Raw genomic sequence first — 17659 nt, 5'->3', positions numbered from 1 at the left:
TGCAGGGAGCCGAGATCGCACCACTGCACTCCAGCCTGGGTAACAGAGCGAGACTCCATCTCAAGAAAAAAAAAAAGAAAAAAGAAAAAGAAAAATGAAGGCATGGAAAACAAATTCCTTGATGATAGCTCACCCAGTATTAATGCCCTAAATGTATATGAGAGCACAGAAGTAGAACTCAGTTATCCATAATTATACTTTCATTAGAATGCTCAACATTCTAAAAAAAGACTGTACAGTGAGCACAGAAATGCGGGTTTACTAAATCTTCAAAGACTAGGAATGTAAAAAGTAATAATATAACCCAAGTTTTCATTCTAGGTATCACTGCATTGTCTTGTCACAACCATTAATATTTATACATAAAATATTATCATATGAAAATACAGTTTCACACATATAGGACATATATGTGAAAATCTTAACTAGATATTTTTAGCAAAAGATTCTGGATAACTATTAAATGTGCAGTTTCCTCTCTTTAATATTCTGTTTCCCCACTCTCACTGGCCTTATACTTCCTTTCTCTACAAATCTATTTAATCATTTCACAATGATATTGGTACTAGAAGTAGAAGGAGGGAGGAAGAAATATACTTTTACATGAGAATGGAACATTAAAGTATCTATTCCATCATCAGGTAAAAGTTTGTTGTTGTCCACATGGCCCCTTCTTTTCTTCCCAAGGCTGATATTTTGGGATACCTTTTTTTTGTATAAATAAAACTGTTATTCATTCTGTATGCCCAGAACCATAACATAATGTCTAGCATATAAAAGACCTTCCATATCCTTTTTCTGGATCAATTTACTTATCTATCTCTAACTATGCAATCCTGGGGTCATTATTCTAAATACAAATGCTTACTTCCTAGTATTATAAACATGAAACTAGTATTAAAAGTACTTTAAGGGATTGAGATTAATCTTTATATATCTGACACATATTTAATCATTTTTAAGTAAAGCCACCATATAATCTTTTCTAACTTTTTTTTGTATTTTAGACTCAAGTGGGAAACAAAAGAAAATGATTATTTGATATATCAAGTTAGATTAATTTTTATAAATTAAAATTTTTATTATATATAGAGAAAGCTCTAAGGGGAAATAAGCCAATAAAGTGATGTTATTTGGCAAATTTGTTGTTTAAATGACCTTTGTTCCACTGTTTCTCCTGTTACTATTGCTTCTGTTTCCCTAAATATGAGCATTTCAATCTGAAAAAAATTGTTTGGGGGCACTATAATCAAGTCAAATAATTTAAAATAATAAAGAATCGTTGAAACTGCAGATTCCAGTGGAATTTCACTAAGTAAGTATAGGTGATTGATCAATAACTGGTACGGGGATTTCAGGGAAAAAGGAATTTTACTTGAAACAATTAATTACATCTGCAGTTCTTTAACACTCTGTAAGCTTTTGATTATTACCATTTTTTTCATTCCTCATAGATCTTTGAAACTAAGATAAAAACGTATGACGGAATTCATTTTATAAGAGAGATCTCTAAGATGCTGCATACCAGCACCTCCTGAAATTTGCATTCATGTGATATTGCTCCAGTTGTTCTAGGGCAGACAGGCAAAGGAAGACTCAAGATGTATGACATGATACAAAGGAGGCTTTTCTAAGTCATTAAAAGGAATAAATATTTCCCATAAAGTTTACCTTTGTTACATTCCAAGGTCTGTGACAGATTATATGTCCCCATTATGTTTAGTTTATTGAAGACTACTATACTCTAAACATTAATTTAGAAACAGAAGTTGACTTTTTCAGTCCTAATAACACTTTTGTGATTGTTCCTAATGTTTTAAAAATGTTAGAGTCCCTTTTCTTTTCCACTGATGCTTCAGGGCCCAAAACAGGCATGGCAGAGGTATAAATGAAACTAAACACAGACTTTTAAATTTCAAAAATCTGTGTGATCTACACCTTGGACTTCAACCAGCAAAGAAATGATGAATTCTCTTTGTTATCATTTGTTACATCCTACACAAAAATCCATTTAAAATTGGAGCAGGAATGGTGTTTCATCTAGGCTTATGATGGATGACAAATCCTGAAGCTGGCAATAGGAATGGGGGAGGCCACAGCCTGAATATTCTTTTAGATGGTGAGGTTTTTTGTCATGGGCCTTCTAATTCTGTCTACAAGGGGAAGCATGTGACACTGCATTGGAATGCCTCAACTTACTCCTTAGCTAATTGTCACTTAATTTAGAATTCCCGCATGAAATGTACTACCAATAAGGATGCTCATGAATTATCAGGCCACAAGGTCAGTTTTCCAAGAAAACAGGGTATGAGTAATGAAATGTCCCTAAGAGCTCAGTCTAGGTCAGTATAGTTGTTCTCTTCCATATTTTCAGAAAAAGAGGATTGGAAGTAAAGCCAAGATTACAAGTGACCAGCAATGACAGAAATGTGAGTGCCAGACCTCTTGGGTTCAATGTCTAACACTATGACTTACTAGCTGTGTGATTTGGGGCAAGATACCTTTCTGTGATTCCCTTTCCTCATCTTTTAAGTTGTAATCTTAATGATACCTATACCTCAGAGAATTGGTTATGATGATTACAGAGAATAGTTAAAATATTTAAAATACTTAGAATGGTGCCTGGGAAGTATTAACTGCTGTACAATTGTTAACTCATTATTATTATTTATCAGTGCTTCTAACCTACCAAGATTTGGCAATACATGACATAGCAATCTTTTTCTTGCCTAGCTTCAGAGATCCATTTTGTTTTTCAAAAATTAGCAGCCACAATAATTTACTCACAATTGAACTCTTCGTAGGATACTACAAGACAATGAACATTTCATATCAGAAACTGATGTCAAAAGTATGAATTGCACACTAAAACAAAGTTGAAGTGGACAGATTAGCAATTTGTCTTTCAAATTTACGAACATTAGTGCAAACTTTATTAAAGAAATAACTATGTTTCAGGAGAATTGCAGGGCATTCAGTTGAAAACTGAATTTCAGTGTTATATCCCATGTAGGAAAAAATAAGTCTAATGTTCCCCCTACACTCTAACAAACTGTAATCTCACTCTTGGAACATTACTAATCTACTCTCCATCCTCCTTCTCTACAAAGCTCAACATACCCATATAATTGTGGCAGGAGTCAGACAAATGCCTCAGCAGATAGGAGTGGTCCCAGTGAAACCCCACCTTTAAGCCAAAAATAGTTGGAAGGCTGAAAGACCAGACTGCAGGTTCCAGATAAAACCCGCGACCCAGAGTGAGAACTTCTGTTCTTGTTTGCCTGCCCTTTCCTACTTGGTTCTTTCTCAATAATGTTTTTTACCCACTCAGCTATTGCCTTTTCCAATACTACCTACAGCTCCCTGCTCCCTTATCCTGTGCCTATAAAAATGCCAGACTCAGTCACACTGGGGGAGATGACCCAACTTCAGGTGAGAGAACACCTTTGGGCAGCTGCTCCACATCATAGGAAGCAATGGTGGGGCCAAACCAGCCCCGGAGCTGCAGGCCAGAGCAGGGCAAGGGACTGACCCAGCTGTTAACACATCACCATCCATCCAGCTGCAGATGGCAGAACTAAAGGAGCTGATTAGAATGTTGTAACACCCCTTCTGGGGCTTTGGGTTGTGGGCACCTCTGCTTGGGCTCCACCGCATTCCCCTTGGACAACACACCTAGTCTAGCCACAAGCCCTGCATGGAGCCTGCCCCTGTGCTGGTGTTGAGAATGGCTGGACAGACCCTGCACTCACTTGCTCACACACACTCTCCGGCCAGGGACTGAGCGTGCAGTCACAGCGGCCAGTGGCTGGAGCACAAGCCAGGCAGGCCAAGTCGATGAGGCACCTCCTGCTATAATCCCTGCAAAAGGACCAAGAAAAATCCTGCATCACAAATCAAAGGAGCATTGATCTAAAAGAGGGCAAAAATAAAATAAGAAGTCCTTAGAAAGAGAGAGAACCAAGGAAACAGAATCCACTGAAGTCTGGCCAGAGCTCAGTCTGACTTAAGTTCAGAATCTGGGGAGTTACCTTTTTTAAATCCTTGCTTCCTCACTGTCAGTCAGTTTGACTACAGTACACTGACTGTATAGCTGGTGGTATGCCCCAGCTATAGCTGTTTATTCTCAGGGAATAAGTTTCAGAATCTGGAGTCATTCTATTGGAAACATAGAGACATCAGCAACAAAGTTGAGGCTGAATGCATGTAATCTTGGTCTTAGGTTATTTTCCCCCTACAAATGTAAGAATTGGGTATAAGATATATGTCGTTTGTATGACAGACTTCTTCCTGGATGGGGTCAGCCAATCAGCAAAAGCCATAAGCAAGACAAAACACTAAATATTGAAAACTATGAATCAAGGTAATGGGAAAAAGGGACAAGAAATAGACCTTAGGATGGAAAAAATAATTCCACTAAACTCTACTACCTGGGGATATTTTTAAATGAGTTTTCCCCACATAAGTAATTCCTACCCTCATCTTTATAATATTGTCAGAAACCGGACTCTCTAAGCCCAGTATTTGGAGGGCTAAGATGACACCCAAGTGCTCGCTATATAGAAAATGGAGGGTCAGTTTTATACGAGGCTGTCAGAAGATATACAATTGTACATCTAGATGGTAGAGGGAGAGAAATGACTTGTGCAACTGAATCAGCTCATGGCATTTGCATAAGATACTAACAGCTGTTCAAAGAAAGAGAACTGAAAATAAAAGTTGGGGGCCAAATTTAAATAAGATCCACAATGGAGTAGAAAAGATGCTGGAAGAAAAGCAGAACTCTAACTGGAGTAAAGTCAAATTGAAGACTAAAAAGGAAATAAAGTGTCACAGAGAAACAGGAGGAATAGGGCCCCAGGAGCTAAGATAAAAATTTACTGAGCAATTTATTGCTATATTAATTGACTGTCACTGGCCTAGCAGCAAATCAGCAACAGGGGTTTTGTAAAGGCATACTGTAGGTTCTGACAGCAGCTTATATCATAGCAAACCTCCTTCAAATCGGTATGCATTATGACACTTCAGCAAAATCCTGAATCTCGTGAAGTCGTTCATTTACATATGAACTGCGCAAACTGAATTTTACCTTAGCAAGTCCAGTTTATCTACATCATAATAGTATAGTCAGATAATCAAAAAATGTTTAAAGATCCCCTAGCAAAGGCTTAAATAGTTTGCAACAAACGTGCTTTGAAACTTAGAAAAAAATGTGTTAAAGTAAAGGACTTTTTTTACTCCTTGTTTAGGAAGAATGGGCCAGCATTCAGCATTCATTGATTTATTCAGGGATATTTATTTAACCACCTACTATAAGCCAAGCATTGAAGATACAAAGATGGAGAAGAAAGGATCTGGGCCTCAAGAGACTTACAGTGTGTAGGGGGGCAGGAGGTGTTGGGGTGGAGACAGGCATGTAAATTAGTAAGGATAATAAAATGTTACAGGTTCTATAACAGAAGTATGTCGATGGTAAAACAGGAACATAAAAAAGGAAAGTGATGAATTCTGCAGGGGTAGGGGCATCATAAAGTCTTTAGAGAAAAGGTGACCCTTTAAAACTAAATGCAGCAAATCAGGATATTAATATATATTACATAAAAGAAAATCACATACATATAATTTGTTCGTCATTACAAAAGAGTGATATCTATTTAGGGATGGATAGACTATAAATAAATTTGTAAAACCCTGCCATTTCAGAAATGCTCCACTAGCCTCTTTGACAATTGAATACATTTTAGTTGTCATGGTAGCAATCAATAGCCAAATATATATAACTTACAATAGGCTTTGTTCATAAGGAAAATTAAGACAAAAGTTTTGTTCTTATATGTCGTTCATGAAGGTCTTATTCATAATTTGGGTACCTACATATCTGTCTGGATATTATTGGCCATATAGATATTTGGTAGATATCTGTTACCCTTAGAGATTCTTTCTTTTGAACACTCGCCATTCATGTTTAAATCACTTCTAATTTTGAACTAAGTTACCGGGTAGCTTATGAACTGAAAAAGCAGATTTGTATGTATTAGAAATAAAACTTCAGCTACTGGTATCCAGTTAGGATTGTAATCTTCAGATGTACACAACACAAAGGTATCTGGGCCACATATTGGTTTCTTCGGCCACTCACTCTTCCAAGTAGCAGAATTTTAAGAGCGCCATCTCGCAAAAATCCACTTACAAATAAATTGGTTGGAGTCCACTGATGGATTCAGTTCTGGTCACTGGTCACTTGGATCAACCAATGCTATAAACTTATCATTGTTATGGAATCATTTATGGTCTTTATGCCAGTGAGCCTCATTCCGGATTCCTCAACTTAGGAACATGAAGTAGCACATAGTCTACTACCAGGTTAACCCATCTCAGACCTCTGAAGAGTGACTTTGAACTTGTTAGAGAAATGTCTCTATTAGAAATTTCCCATAGTAATATTTATGTGCTCCACACAGCCTCGCAGAAATTCCTGAGTGTCATTAAGTAGACTGTTCCAACCTCCAGGTAAATGCTAAGTCTTCCCTCCCCTCACTTTAATCCCTACTGCATTCCCACCCTTACTCTGATATCCCAAAATGTTGTGTCAGAGAGAAAAGGCAATAAGAAGAGGATAGGAGTGGACAGGAGAGGTGGGGAGGGGAGCAGAGGGAAGCATAAGAGAAAGGAAGGGGATGGGAAAAAGGATCCAGAATTACAAGGGAGAGACTTTATTTGAAAGGAGTATTGCAAGAGGAAGTGGGAGGGTGACTACTGCAATCTTCAGAGGCAGACTACTGCAATAGGGAGAGCACTCTGACCACAAGATTTACAAGCAAGTCAAGAGTAAGGCACAATGAATTTTTCCTTTCTAGGAAGGTAAAACAAGGCTAGAAGGAATCTAAGGTGGAGAAGTGGGATAAAAGGGTGGCATGATTGAATAGTAGATCAGAGAATCTTTTATTCTAAAGTCAGTCTATTATCAGGAGAGGACGTTAAGATGTTACATGCTGGCCAAGGCTCAGGGATGTAGAGGAGGGAGAGAAGCTAAATCACAGATTGGTTAACAGACATTTTGTTCCAATTGATCAGTAGGAACAAGCAATTCAGCTAATCATTTGTGAGGTAAAGAATGGAAATTTGGAGGGAATGCACCTGGCCTTGTCATAGGTAAAAAAGTGGAGCATCCCTGTATATATCTAATTGATACAAGGGAAGAGTAACTTTTTTCTTTTTCTATTATTATTATTATTAATTATTTTGCAGTAAGCTGTTTCTAAAACAGAAAAGGGTGTGGGGATTTCTTTTTCTTTTCTTTTTTTTCTGAGATGGATTCTTGCTCTATCACCCAGACTGGAGTGCAGTGGTGGGATCTCGGCTCACTGCAACTTCCGCCTCCCATGCTCAAGGGATTCTCCGCCTCAGTCTCCTGAGTAGCTGAGACTACAGGCGCCCACCATCACGCCTAGCTAATTTTTGTATTTTTAGTAGACATGGGGTTTCACCATGTTGGCCAGGCTGGCCTCGAACTCCTGACCTCAGGTGATCCAACTGCCTTGGCCTCCCAAAGTGCTGGGATTATAGGTGTGAGCCACTACACCCAGCCAGGTGTGGGGAATTTCTTAACCTTTGTTGTTTTCCAGTATCACAAGACTCAGGTAAAATTCAACGTTGTCCATTGACATTAATCAAAGATAAATTGACATTGGATGATGCTATTGGAAAATTGAGCTTTCAGTATATGCTGGAATAAGTAAAAAACTGCCTTCTGAGGGACTTGCATTGATGTGAATTTCTTAACATATGTTTAGTCTAGGAAAAAGAAACCTTAATAAGTCAGACCAGAACTCAATATGAAGGTTTGTGGTAAAATAATACACAAAAGTATGCACCTTTCTAACCCTATCTTCTGTGCTTCTCCCTAGTAGCACAGAAGAGAGGAAGAATATTCTTCTACAATCTCCCCTGGTGACCAGTGGAGATAGCTAGATGGTCATTAACTGCTTTAGGTTCTCAGTCATATATGACTTTTTACTTTGGAGACACATCTGACATGAAGTAAGCAGAAAATAATCAATAGTGTTTTAGTCTCTGAGGTTAGGTTTATAGCAAAGCGGTACAAAATCTCTGAAATCCCCAGTCCAAAGTATTCCCATTAAAAGAAAAATTGTTTTCCTATATGAATATTACTGAGAAAGGTAAATAGCCCATTGCAGCTAGAGTATCTGCCTCTGGCTCAAGAGAAGCAGCAGGAAGATCTACTTCTTCCTTTTATATTTTTCCTCAAACTCCAGGAGAGCAAGCAGAGAGGAGGATGAAGAAATACTAGAGTGAGCCGGCTAGACTACCAGCACACTCACCTGAAAAGGAAAGAGCCTCTTTCTACAGAAAAATACATAGTCAAAATAATGTTATCTTACCCACTATGGTTCACCCCAGCACTTTCTGAAAGAATTTTACTACCGTGCCTCACTCAAAATAAAATCCATTGTTTGCAGAAGAACTAACAGTTTAATGAAAAAGAATATAAGGCAACATAGATTTTAAGGACACTAATGAAGTTCACTTAAGAAATTTCTCCATTTATAATGGCTTAGCAATTAAATTATTATCATATTGTCTGAAACAAAAGAAATAATATTTTTGTTGTGTCCATTCCCAAGATCAGTACAGAAACCCAGTTCAAGCTCCATAATTGCTAAATTCAGTTTTCTATTAGGAAAATAACACAGTAAAAATGAATACAGAAATGATAGAAATAAAACTTCTAAGCTGGAAACTGACTTCGTTACTGTTAAATCATATAAATAATTTCTAATTGATTTGTATTGGGCAGGAATCTTATATTCCAGAACCATGTTCATCTATTTATCACAATGTATTCTATATGACATATGGAAACTAATACATTGCTTCATTAATATTTAAGTCTTTCTCTAGTTATGGCTCAGAGATATTTAACATTCTAAAACATAAGCATTTATAATTACATGTTTTACATTTTACTCTAATTTTTAATACTGCCAAGATTATTTAGCATAACTAACTTTTTAACTACATACTCTTTCTCTCTTTACCATTAGCATATCAATCAAATTTGCATTATTCTGCTTTGCTCATTTTATTAAAAGCGAATTCAGGGCACAATTGACTTTTCATTTGTTTAACAAGTGAAGAAATATTTACCCTGACAGCCATTGCATTGTAGAGATTCATCATCATAGTATAATATGCTACCTGTGAATCAAGAAAAAAAGATGGCATACATTTCAGTTACACAAAGACAGTGCAGCCTATTTTTACATATAAAAGATAAGAATCTTTATACATAATACATAATAAGAGTTCTAGCCTTAGAAAAATGAAATCAAACGTTGTATTGAAGAGATAGGCTTCCTAATACATAATGCAAGCTTAACCAGAAAAATCTATGGTAGTCAAACTAGGAGCTAATGGAGATATATGATCATAAAATGCTCTCCGCTGAGTTTGATAATCAATGGTGCTCCACTGAGAATAGAATAACAAAGCAGAAATATTCACAAGTGCTGGTGACATGTAGTATTGTATGATTTATTCACTGGGGTTCTTTTAGCCAAAACTCACAGAAACATAAAAGGAATTCATATTTCAAGACGTCTGGTTTAATGAAAAATTCAAAGAAATGCTGTCTTCAGTCGAAATCGTTCAAGGATATGGATGCAGTGATGGAGCAAAATTGTGCCTTCCAACCATCTATGCAAAATGTTATGTACTTAGCTGCCTCCTGAGTAATCCTTGGGAATTTTGTTTCATTTAATATTCATTTTAACACCATAAAATCATAAATACAATGATATCATGTTACAGCAAATCCCTTGGTATAGTGAAGACTTCCTGAAGTGTTGGTTTCTCTCCAGTAAAGACACATCTATATATTAATACACAAATTTCTGTTACAGTAAATCATTCAACAATGTAGCTTATTTCAATGAAAGTATTATTTAAATAAAGCTTCCCCATCTGTTCTATCTTTTAATTAAAAATATAAAATTAATATAATTCATGAATGTACAATAAACAATAAAAGCAATGAGATACATATTTTTAACATGATATACAACTTTATCCATTTTTATTCAACCGAAATTTATTCACTATAACTTGAGCCCAGGTAATAATTGTTATGTTTCAGGCAAAAATCAGAAAAAAGTGCCTTAACTCTTTATAAAGGGGCTTTCTGCCCCATGACAAACAGAAATTCATATAAAAGGGTTTCACTGTAATTAGTGTTGTTTGAATTGCCTGGTCTGATCCAAAGCAAATTGTCTGTGGAGAGCAGCAGGGCTGGATTATTTATCAACTGTCTGAGCAATTAAGAAACAGTTGGCTGCAATATGTTATTTACAAATGAACACAACAATGTTTCTTCATTTTAAATTCTATTTCTTCATGATTGTAAGCAAGGCATAATTGGTGTTTGAGGTGATTTAAAATATTTATTTTAATACTGCATTTCTTGACATCATATTGAAGCAGACATTGCTGTTAAACATTTCTATAAAGAAGAAATACATTGGATATTATATATTTCCAAAAGTTTGGGTTCAGAAAAAGATGTTTCTTGTCTTTATCATATCATTGTTTAGTTAACAGTAGAGTGTATGTGTGAGCTTTTGAGCCACAGACCTGTGTTCAATTCCTGGCTTTGCTTTTAACAGCTGTGTGGACTTGAACAACTTACTGAAAGTCTCTCAGTCTTGATTTCTGTTCTTAGAAAATTGGTCATTATGTGCTTCATTGAGTTGTCGTGAAGAGTAAAATGAGATAAAGTATCTAAGGTGCTCAGGACACAGTTAATAGTCATCATGAAAGGGATTATCAGTAGTGCTCACGTTACACATTTTTTAGTTAAAAGTATGTAATTTAACTATAAGTAAAATTCCAGGCCGGGCCTGGTGGCTCATGTCTGTTACCCCAGCACTTTGGGAGGCCGAGGCAGGCGAATCACGAGGTAAGGAGTTCGAGACCAGCCTGGCCAACATGGCAAAACCCCGTCTCTACTAAAAATACAAAAAATTAGCTGGGCGTAGTGGCAGGCGCCTGTAATCCCAGCTACTCAGGAGGCTGAGGCAGGAGAATCGCTAGAACTCGGGAGGCGGAGGTTGCAGTGAACCGAGATTGAACCACTGCATTCTGACATTCTGACAGAGTGAGACTCCATCTCAATAAAAAAAAAAAAAAAAAAAAAAAAAAAAAAGTAAAATTCCAAAAAGTATAAAGGGCTCAATTTTATTACGAACTAACAGGAAAAAGAGATTCAGATTTTGAATTAAAGAATTCTGAATCCTGTAGTTAAGAGGTGAGAAAGCACTTTGATTCTCATATAACATTCTTAATTGATTAAGAATGATACCACTAATCGATACCACATTTATTCTCAATTGTCTAGCCCAGATGCTTTAGAAAGTACTGAAAGAAGCATATGCAACACAGTATTTTATTATTCCACTTACATGAGGTACTAGAATAGTCAAATTCATAGAGACAGAAAGTAGAAAGTGGTTACCAGGGACGGGAGGGAAAGGAGAGTTATTATTTAACATGACAAAGTTTCAATTTTGGAAGATGAGAAAGTTCTGGAGATGAACAGTGGTGATGGTTATGTAACAATGTGAATATTCTTAATGCTACTGAATAACACAGTTAAAAATGAAGTGGTAAATTTTATGCTACACATATTTCACCATAATTTTTTAAAAAACTAAAAAAAAATCACATGTGAATGTGAACTGCATTTCCATAAGCTAAGAGATACATATAAACACTTTAAACTTTCGTAAAATTTTATCTTTGTTTTTATATTCTGAAAATGATGATTATTTATTATATTAACATTAACCCTTTGGGTTACTTGAACAGTTAAAATATAACTCATAGAAAGGCTCTAGTTCTTAAAAAAATATTTTCTAGAATTCTGTCTTAAAAGTTTTTTTTTTCTTTCCATGAAATTCAGTGAGGAAAGCATATTATACCTACCAAATGTTAATAACATATCCAAGAATGACAAGCCATTTTAATGTCTCAGCAGGCAATATTCTTACTTATTAATTACCTATTCCTTTATCATCAAGATATCAAGTCTACTTTAAAGGGGAAGATTAAAGATCTGGGGTGAAAATTAAGTACAACAGAAGTAGATTGTTTTATTGGAGTGGAAACATGGTGCTCAATTTTAGATGTTCACCAAATGTTTGTTGAATAAATGAAGAAAAAGAGGGAGGGGAAAAGAACAGGAAAGATTGAGAGCATTGATGTCTTGCATTTACATCAGATAGGATAGGAAGAATTCTTGGGATTAAAAAATAGCATTTGAACATTATCATCCATTTGTTAGCTCTATGTGACCTTTGTCATATTACCTAGCTAAATTTTTAGAAAGCTTCTGAAATTTTTTAGAAGGAATATATTCCTTTTGAAAACATAATTAATTTTCTGACTGGTTGATATACATATGGATCTCTTAGACTGAGCTCTTATTCAGTGGAATTAGACCAGAGAGGTTATACTTATTATTTATAACTGGTGTCCTTTCTGATTTGTTGTCCATGAACTGTGATGAGTGACCCTACTGTACACATGGCTAAGTATTTTGAATGTTATCCTGCCTGTAAGACAAACTTCTGAGAACTCAGTTTCACCATTGGCTATGTTGGTTTTCTATTTTATATTGAGGATTTGATTCTTTCATTTTTACCTATGATTTCCAACTAATCCCTGGGCTTTGTCAAATCTTCTTTTCCTGTGACTGAACAACCTACAGTCTTCATACCTGCTTAATATTATGTTTAATCCATTTGGAACAACTCTTCTAGATTACTTTTATAAAGTATTGCTTTTATCAACTCCTTTTTTGAAGTTTTAAAATCATAGAATTTCAATAGTTTCCAATAAGGCATCCTAATTGGGCTGACTGATGTAACTAACACACTTGAGTATTTCAGATCACTAGGAGAGAGAGAGAAAGTTACAAGCTAAGGCACATGATACTTAACTTTTTTATTTCTCTAGTAGGATAATGATTACTGATGAGAGTATATCCCGTATTTAAGTTTCCTTTTTCTCTATCAAGTGAATTACAATGGTGGTGGGGGACAAATGAGAACTACTCTCTTACAGGTCAAAGTGATAAGCCTTTCACCACAATCAGGTGCCAGCTGCTTTTTTCCAATTATCCCTCCCTATTCCTTTCCCTTAAACCTCAATCTGATCAAATTACTGCACATTTTTTTCTTCTCCACTTTTATATTCATATGACTTTGCTTGCCTGAAGTATCTTACCATTCCTTTCTAGCTGTCCAAATCCTATCTCCCCTGTTATCCTTATAAGCATTTATTTATAGGAGAAACTACCTTTTCTTCTCTACTACAAGTGCTACCAACTGGAATAAGAAGCTAGCGTTCTCCTAACTCCAAGGGTACTTTCAAACCATGTCAAACCAGTAGGATGAACTCCTTTAAATAAATAAATACATAAATACATAAATTAAAGAACCCATTTTTAATCTAAGGTTTTTCAATTTTATTACGCTCTATCCCTTTTTGGTGTTGTTACCCTCCTTTAGGCTTCTGAATCTCTATCTCTCCTTCTTGCCCTCCCAACCTGCTCCCGCTACAGGGTACAAATATTTTGGGCCAGGCATGGTCGCTTATGCCTTTAATCCCAGCATTCTGGGAGGCTGAGGTGGGCGGATCACTGGAGATCAGGAGTTCAAGACCAGCCTGGCCAACACGGTGAAACCCTGTTTCTACTAAAAATACAAAAAAGCAAATTAGCCGGGCGTGGTGGTGGGCACCTGTAATCCCAGCTACTCGGGAGGCTGAGACAGGAGAATTGCTTGAACCTGGGAGGCAGAGGTTGCAGTGAGCGATCACACCACTGCACTCCAGCCTCAGCAACAGAGTGAAACTCCATCTCAAAAAAAGATTTTTGACACCTAGGTTAAAGTTTTATTCTTCATTGGAACTTCTGCCACTATCCCAAGACTTTTCATATTCATGTCAACAGCACATTCAATTCCCTAATCTTACAATTACCCGCCTTTTCCAGTCCCAATGACCCCCCGTTTCAGTTTAGCCTCATGTTCCCAAAGCATGCTCCAGACTTTGTCAACTATCACCATTCCACCTCTTGTTTTAGACCCAGACTGCAAATTCTTCTCTGTAAAGCCCTGGAGGCTTAATTTCTATTAAAAGACTGTTTCACCTACTCTAAACAGATCTAGTACAGATCTCTTCTTTTCCTCAGTTTTAAAATCCTTCTTCACATATTTTCATGTACAATATACAATAACTGCATTTTTTTGTTATATGAACATACCATAAGTTATTTAATCTTTCCTTTATTGTTGAGCATTTTGGTTGCAAACTAAGAAAATATGAGCTTCAAGGATGAAATGATTAACCATTTCAAGAGCAAAACATTTAAAGTAATATATATTTATAATAATTTTGAGTAACGTATCTAGATAACATGATGAGATCAACTGGCATCATTTGGTAGATTGAAAAATACAAAAGAAATATATGCATTAAAGTGATAAGAATGAAACCTTTAGAAGCCATGCACAATGGATAACAGATCTGATGAGCCTGAGTTTTTGTTCATTTCCGTATTAGGGCCATCCACATTTCATAATTTTGAGTATAATTATTAAATTAATTTCTAATCAAGTAATTATGAGTATTTTGTGCATATGTTTTGCCTTGTTTGCTGGCAATTGATGACAATTGGTTATTATCAACAGTTCTTTTTTTTTTTTTTTTTTTTGAGATGGAGTTTCACTCTCGTCACCCAGACTGGAGTGCAATGGCGAGATCTTGGCTCACTGCAACCTCTGCCTCCCAGGTTCAACTGATTCTCCTGTCTCAGCCTCCTGAGTAGCTGGGATTACAAGTGCGCACCACCATGCCTGGCCAATTTTTGTATTTTTAATAGAGACGGGGTTTCACTATGTTGGCCAGGCTGTTCTCGAACTCCTCACCTCAGGTGATCTGCCCGCATTGGCCTCCCAAATTGCTGGTATTACAGGCATCAGCCACTGCACCTGGCCTCAACAGTTCATTTTTAAAATACCATCTTTTCCATAAAAAGAATTAATGGCCAATTATATTCTTTCTCCCAGTTACCAATAATATTATCTTCAAGATTAGGTGAACCAAATCTAAACTTATAATTATGATGAAAATGTGTTGTTAAAGTTTTAAATTAATATTAGTAACTCAGAGTCTTAAGTTGTCCTGTCTTTGGAGTTTAGATCCTAACGAAAAAAAAAAAAAATATATATATATACACACACACACACACACACACACACACACATATATATATATATATATGTTTCAGTTTTCTAGTATGACACCAAAAGGTGAAGAATGCTGCCTTATTATCATATAACTGATTTGGAAGTCCTATAAAGAAAAGTTTCAAAAATATTGGGCATTTTCTCATCTAAAAGTAAACGTGTGTTCATCTCATGAAGAGAAAGAAAAACATCTATGGAAGCAACTATGTCAATCTCTTATCAGTTTTAAAACTAGTGATTGGCATTTTATGCATTTTTGTCAACCATGAAAAGATCAAATTGTTGGCATTTATCATAACAACATACAATGGAATTTGATGATACGTGTAATCTTTTTTCCCATTTAAAGTTAATAAAACTTTAATTGTTCCTCTTTTAAATAATCATATATGAAAACATTGAAAGAAGTGTTATAATGGAAAGCCATGTATGAATACTGGGAACCTTGATTTCATCAGTATAATGTTATGTTTATAATTTGGTTAATTTCTCTTTTTTATTGTAAATTAATCTTTGTAATTTTTCTAAATTAAATAGCTCTACCATAGGCTATTAATACATTTCAACAAAAAATTTTAATTAAATTGAGTTTTAATGTGGTTGCCATACATATGTTCTTCACTAGATGATCTTAATTTAAAAACATAACATTGACCTGTCTAGGACTACAGTTATATATCATTATTTTATAACACCTCATATCAAACTAATTATGTACTACAAGAGCCTTTATACTTCTCTGCTCTCAGACTATTCAAAAATAGCACATTTGATGTTAAACATAATGTAAATTGGGTAATGATAAAATATAAAAAAGGAAAGCAAATTTAAAAGTATAACAAAATGTGTACAAGCCATCCTATTTAGTTTTTACAGATAAATTCACTCAGGGAACTCTCAAATTGTTAGTGCTCTAAAAGAAGCAAATTAAAGGATATTTCTACATTTTTCTGGTACTATTGTTTAAAAGAATGACTTATTTTTATTTCCCCATTTATGAAATGAATGCGGTAAGGAAGGGGTAAGGAAAAGCTAACTAGAACACTACACAGTTAAAACAAGATGGGTCCCCAAAGAGTAGGACTATTTGATTGTACAATGAAATGAACAGGCCACAGTAAAAAACCAAGAGTTCAGCATGCATAAAATGCATGTGCACTGAGCACATGCACCAGGTGACAATAAGTTTGTTACTAATAAAAAGAAGAATCAGAGCACATCCTCAATAATAGGAAAGAATTTTCACAGCTGTGACCCAACAGTTCTGTACCCCTAAGATAGGCAAATTTGGGTTATGTTGCTAGATATAGCAGCATGAAAGTCAATGGAAAGGCCTAAAATGGAAGTTGAAAAGAAGAACGAAAACAACAGTCATACAGGAAGCAAAAAGAGCCAAACACATCACAAAACAAGACTGGAATAGCTCTATTATTGTGGGTTAATGAAGTCACTGTAGTGCAGAGCACATGACCCTTTAGGACTTGAAAGGCTATTTGATGTCACCATGAGAATTATTTAAAAGCTGGATAGAAATATTTTGGTATAGGAGAATTTTGAGGAAAGTTGACTTTCCCCACTAAAGAGATCCTAGAACTTCTATCTTTTCACAGTCCTCTTTCTGCTTCAACTTCACATTTGATACTGTTGACAACTCCAAGTTTCCTATAAGTTTTCTCCTCTGATTCCTGTGATATAATATCACTCTGTTTTCTTGTTTATTCTCATTTTTAATTCCCTTTCCTCTTCCTAAATCCTACCTAATGCATTCCACAAGCCTCAATTCTAAGACACCATTCTGTACTGTTCACATACTTTTTTCATTAGGTAGAAACTCCTGTCATCTTATAACTATGGATCTAGAATTTTATCTCCAGTGCCGACCTTTAATCTAAACTCCCATTCAATAGTTTGGTTTAACAAATATTTGTTGAGTTCTAATTTTAATGTGTGAGAGATTTTGCTGAGTTTGCACCATCGCCTTACAAGATATCACCACATGGAGGTGTACTAACATCATCACAAACTCCAAAAGCTCCAAACATCTTTTTGTAAGCATAACCAAGTAACCCATTCAGAATGTTTCTTATAAACATCCTTGCTTTCATTATCATTACAACTATCAATCAGCTTTGCTGAGATAAAAATACAACTATCACAGTAGGTTGCAAAACAACAAAAATTTATTTCTTACTCACACTGCATGTGAGCTAAGGTTCCCTGTAGCTATGTCCCACATATCTCTTCATCTCAGCCCTAAGGCTGAAGGAGCAAGCTGGATCTAAGGTATGCCATTCTTCTACCAGAGGGAAAGACTGAGAACACTTCTTTAAAGC

The 17659-nt window shown here is 35.7% G+C and overlaps 1 protein-coding gene across 1 annotated transcript in view; it reads right to left on the bottom strand.

Annotated features, from left to right (window-relative positions):
- Positions 1-17659, bottom strand: part of SPATA17 (spermatogenesis associated 17) — a 131002-nt gene that overhangs the window by 84319 nt on the left and 29024 nt on the right. Inside the window, exon 4 of the mRNA XM_030922423.1 lies at positions 9169-9219. Within this exon, the coding sequence (XP_030778283.1) occupies positions 9169-9219 (51 nt within the window). The remainder of the gene's footprint in view (positions 1-9168; positions 9220-17659) is intronic.

Source organism: Rhinopithecus roxellana, chromosome 18, assembly GCF_007565055.1.
Source record: "Rhinopithecus roxellana isolate Shanxi Qingling chromosome 18, ASM756505v1, whole genome shotgun sequence".
In the NCBI taxonomy this organism is placed as follows: Eukaryota; Metazoa; Chordata; class Mammalia; order Primates; family Cercopithecidae; genus Rhinopithecus; species Rhinopithecus roxellana.
This window is presented reverse-complemented; position numbering and strand designations above follow the sequence as displayed.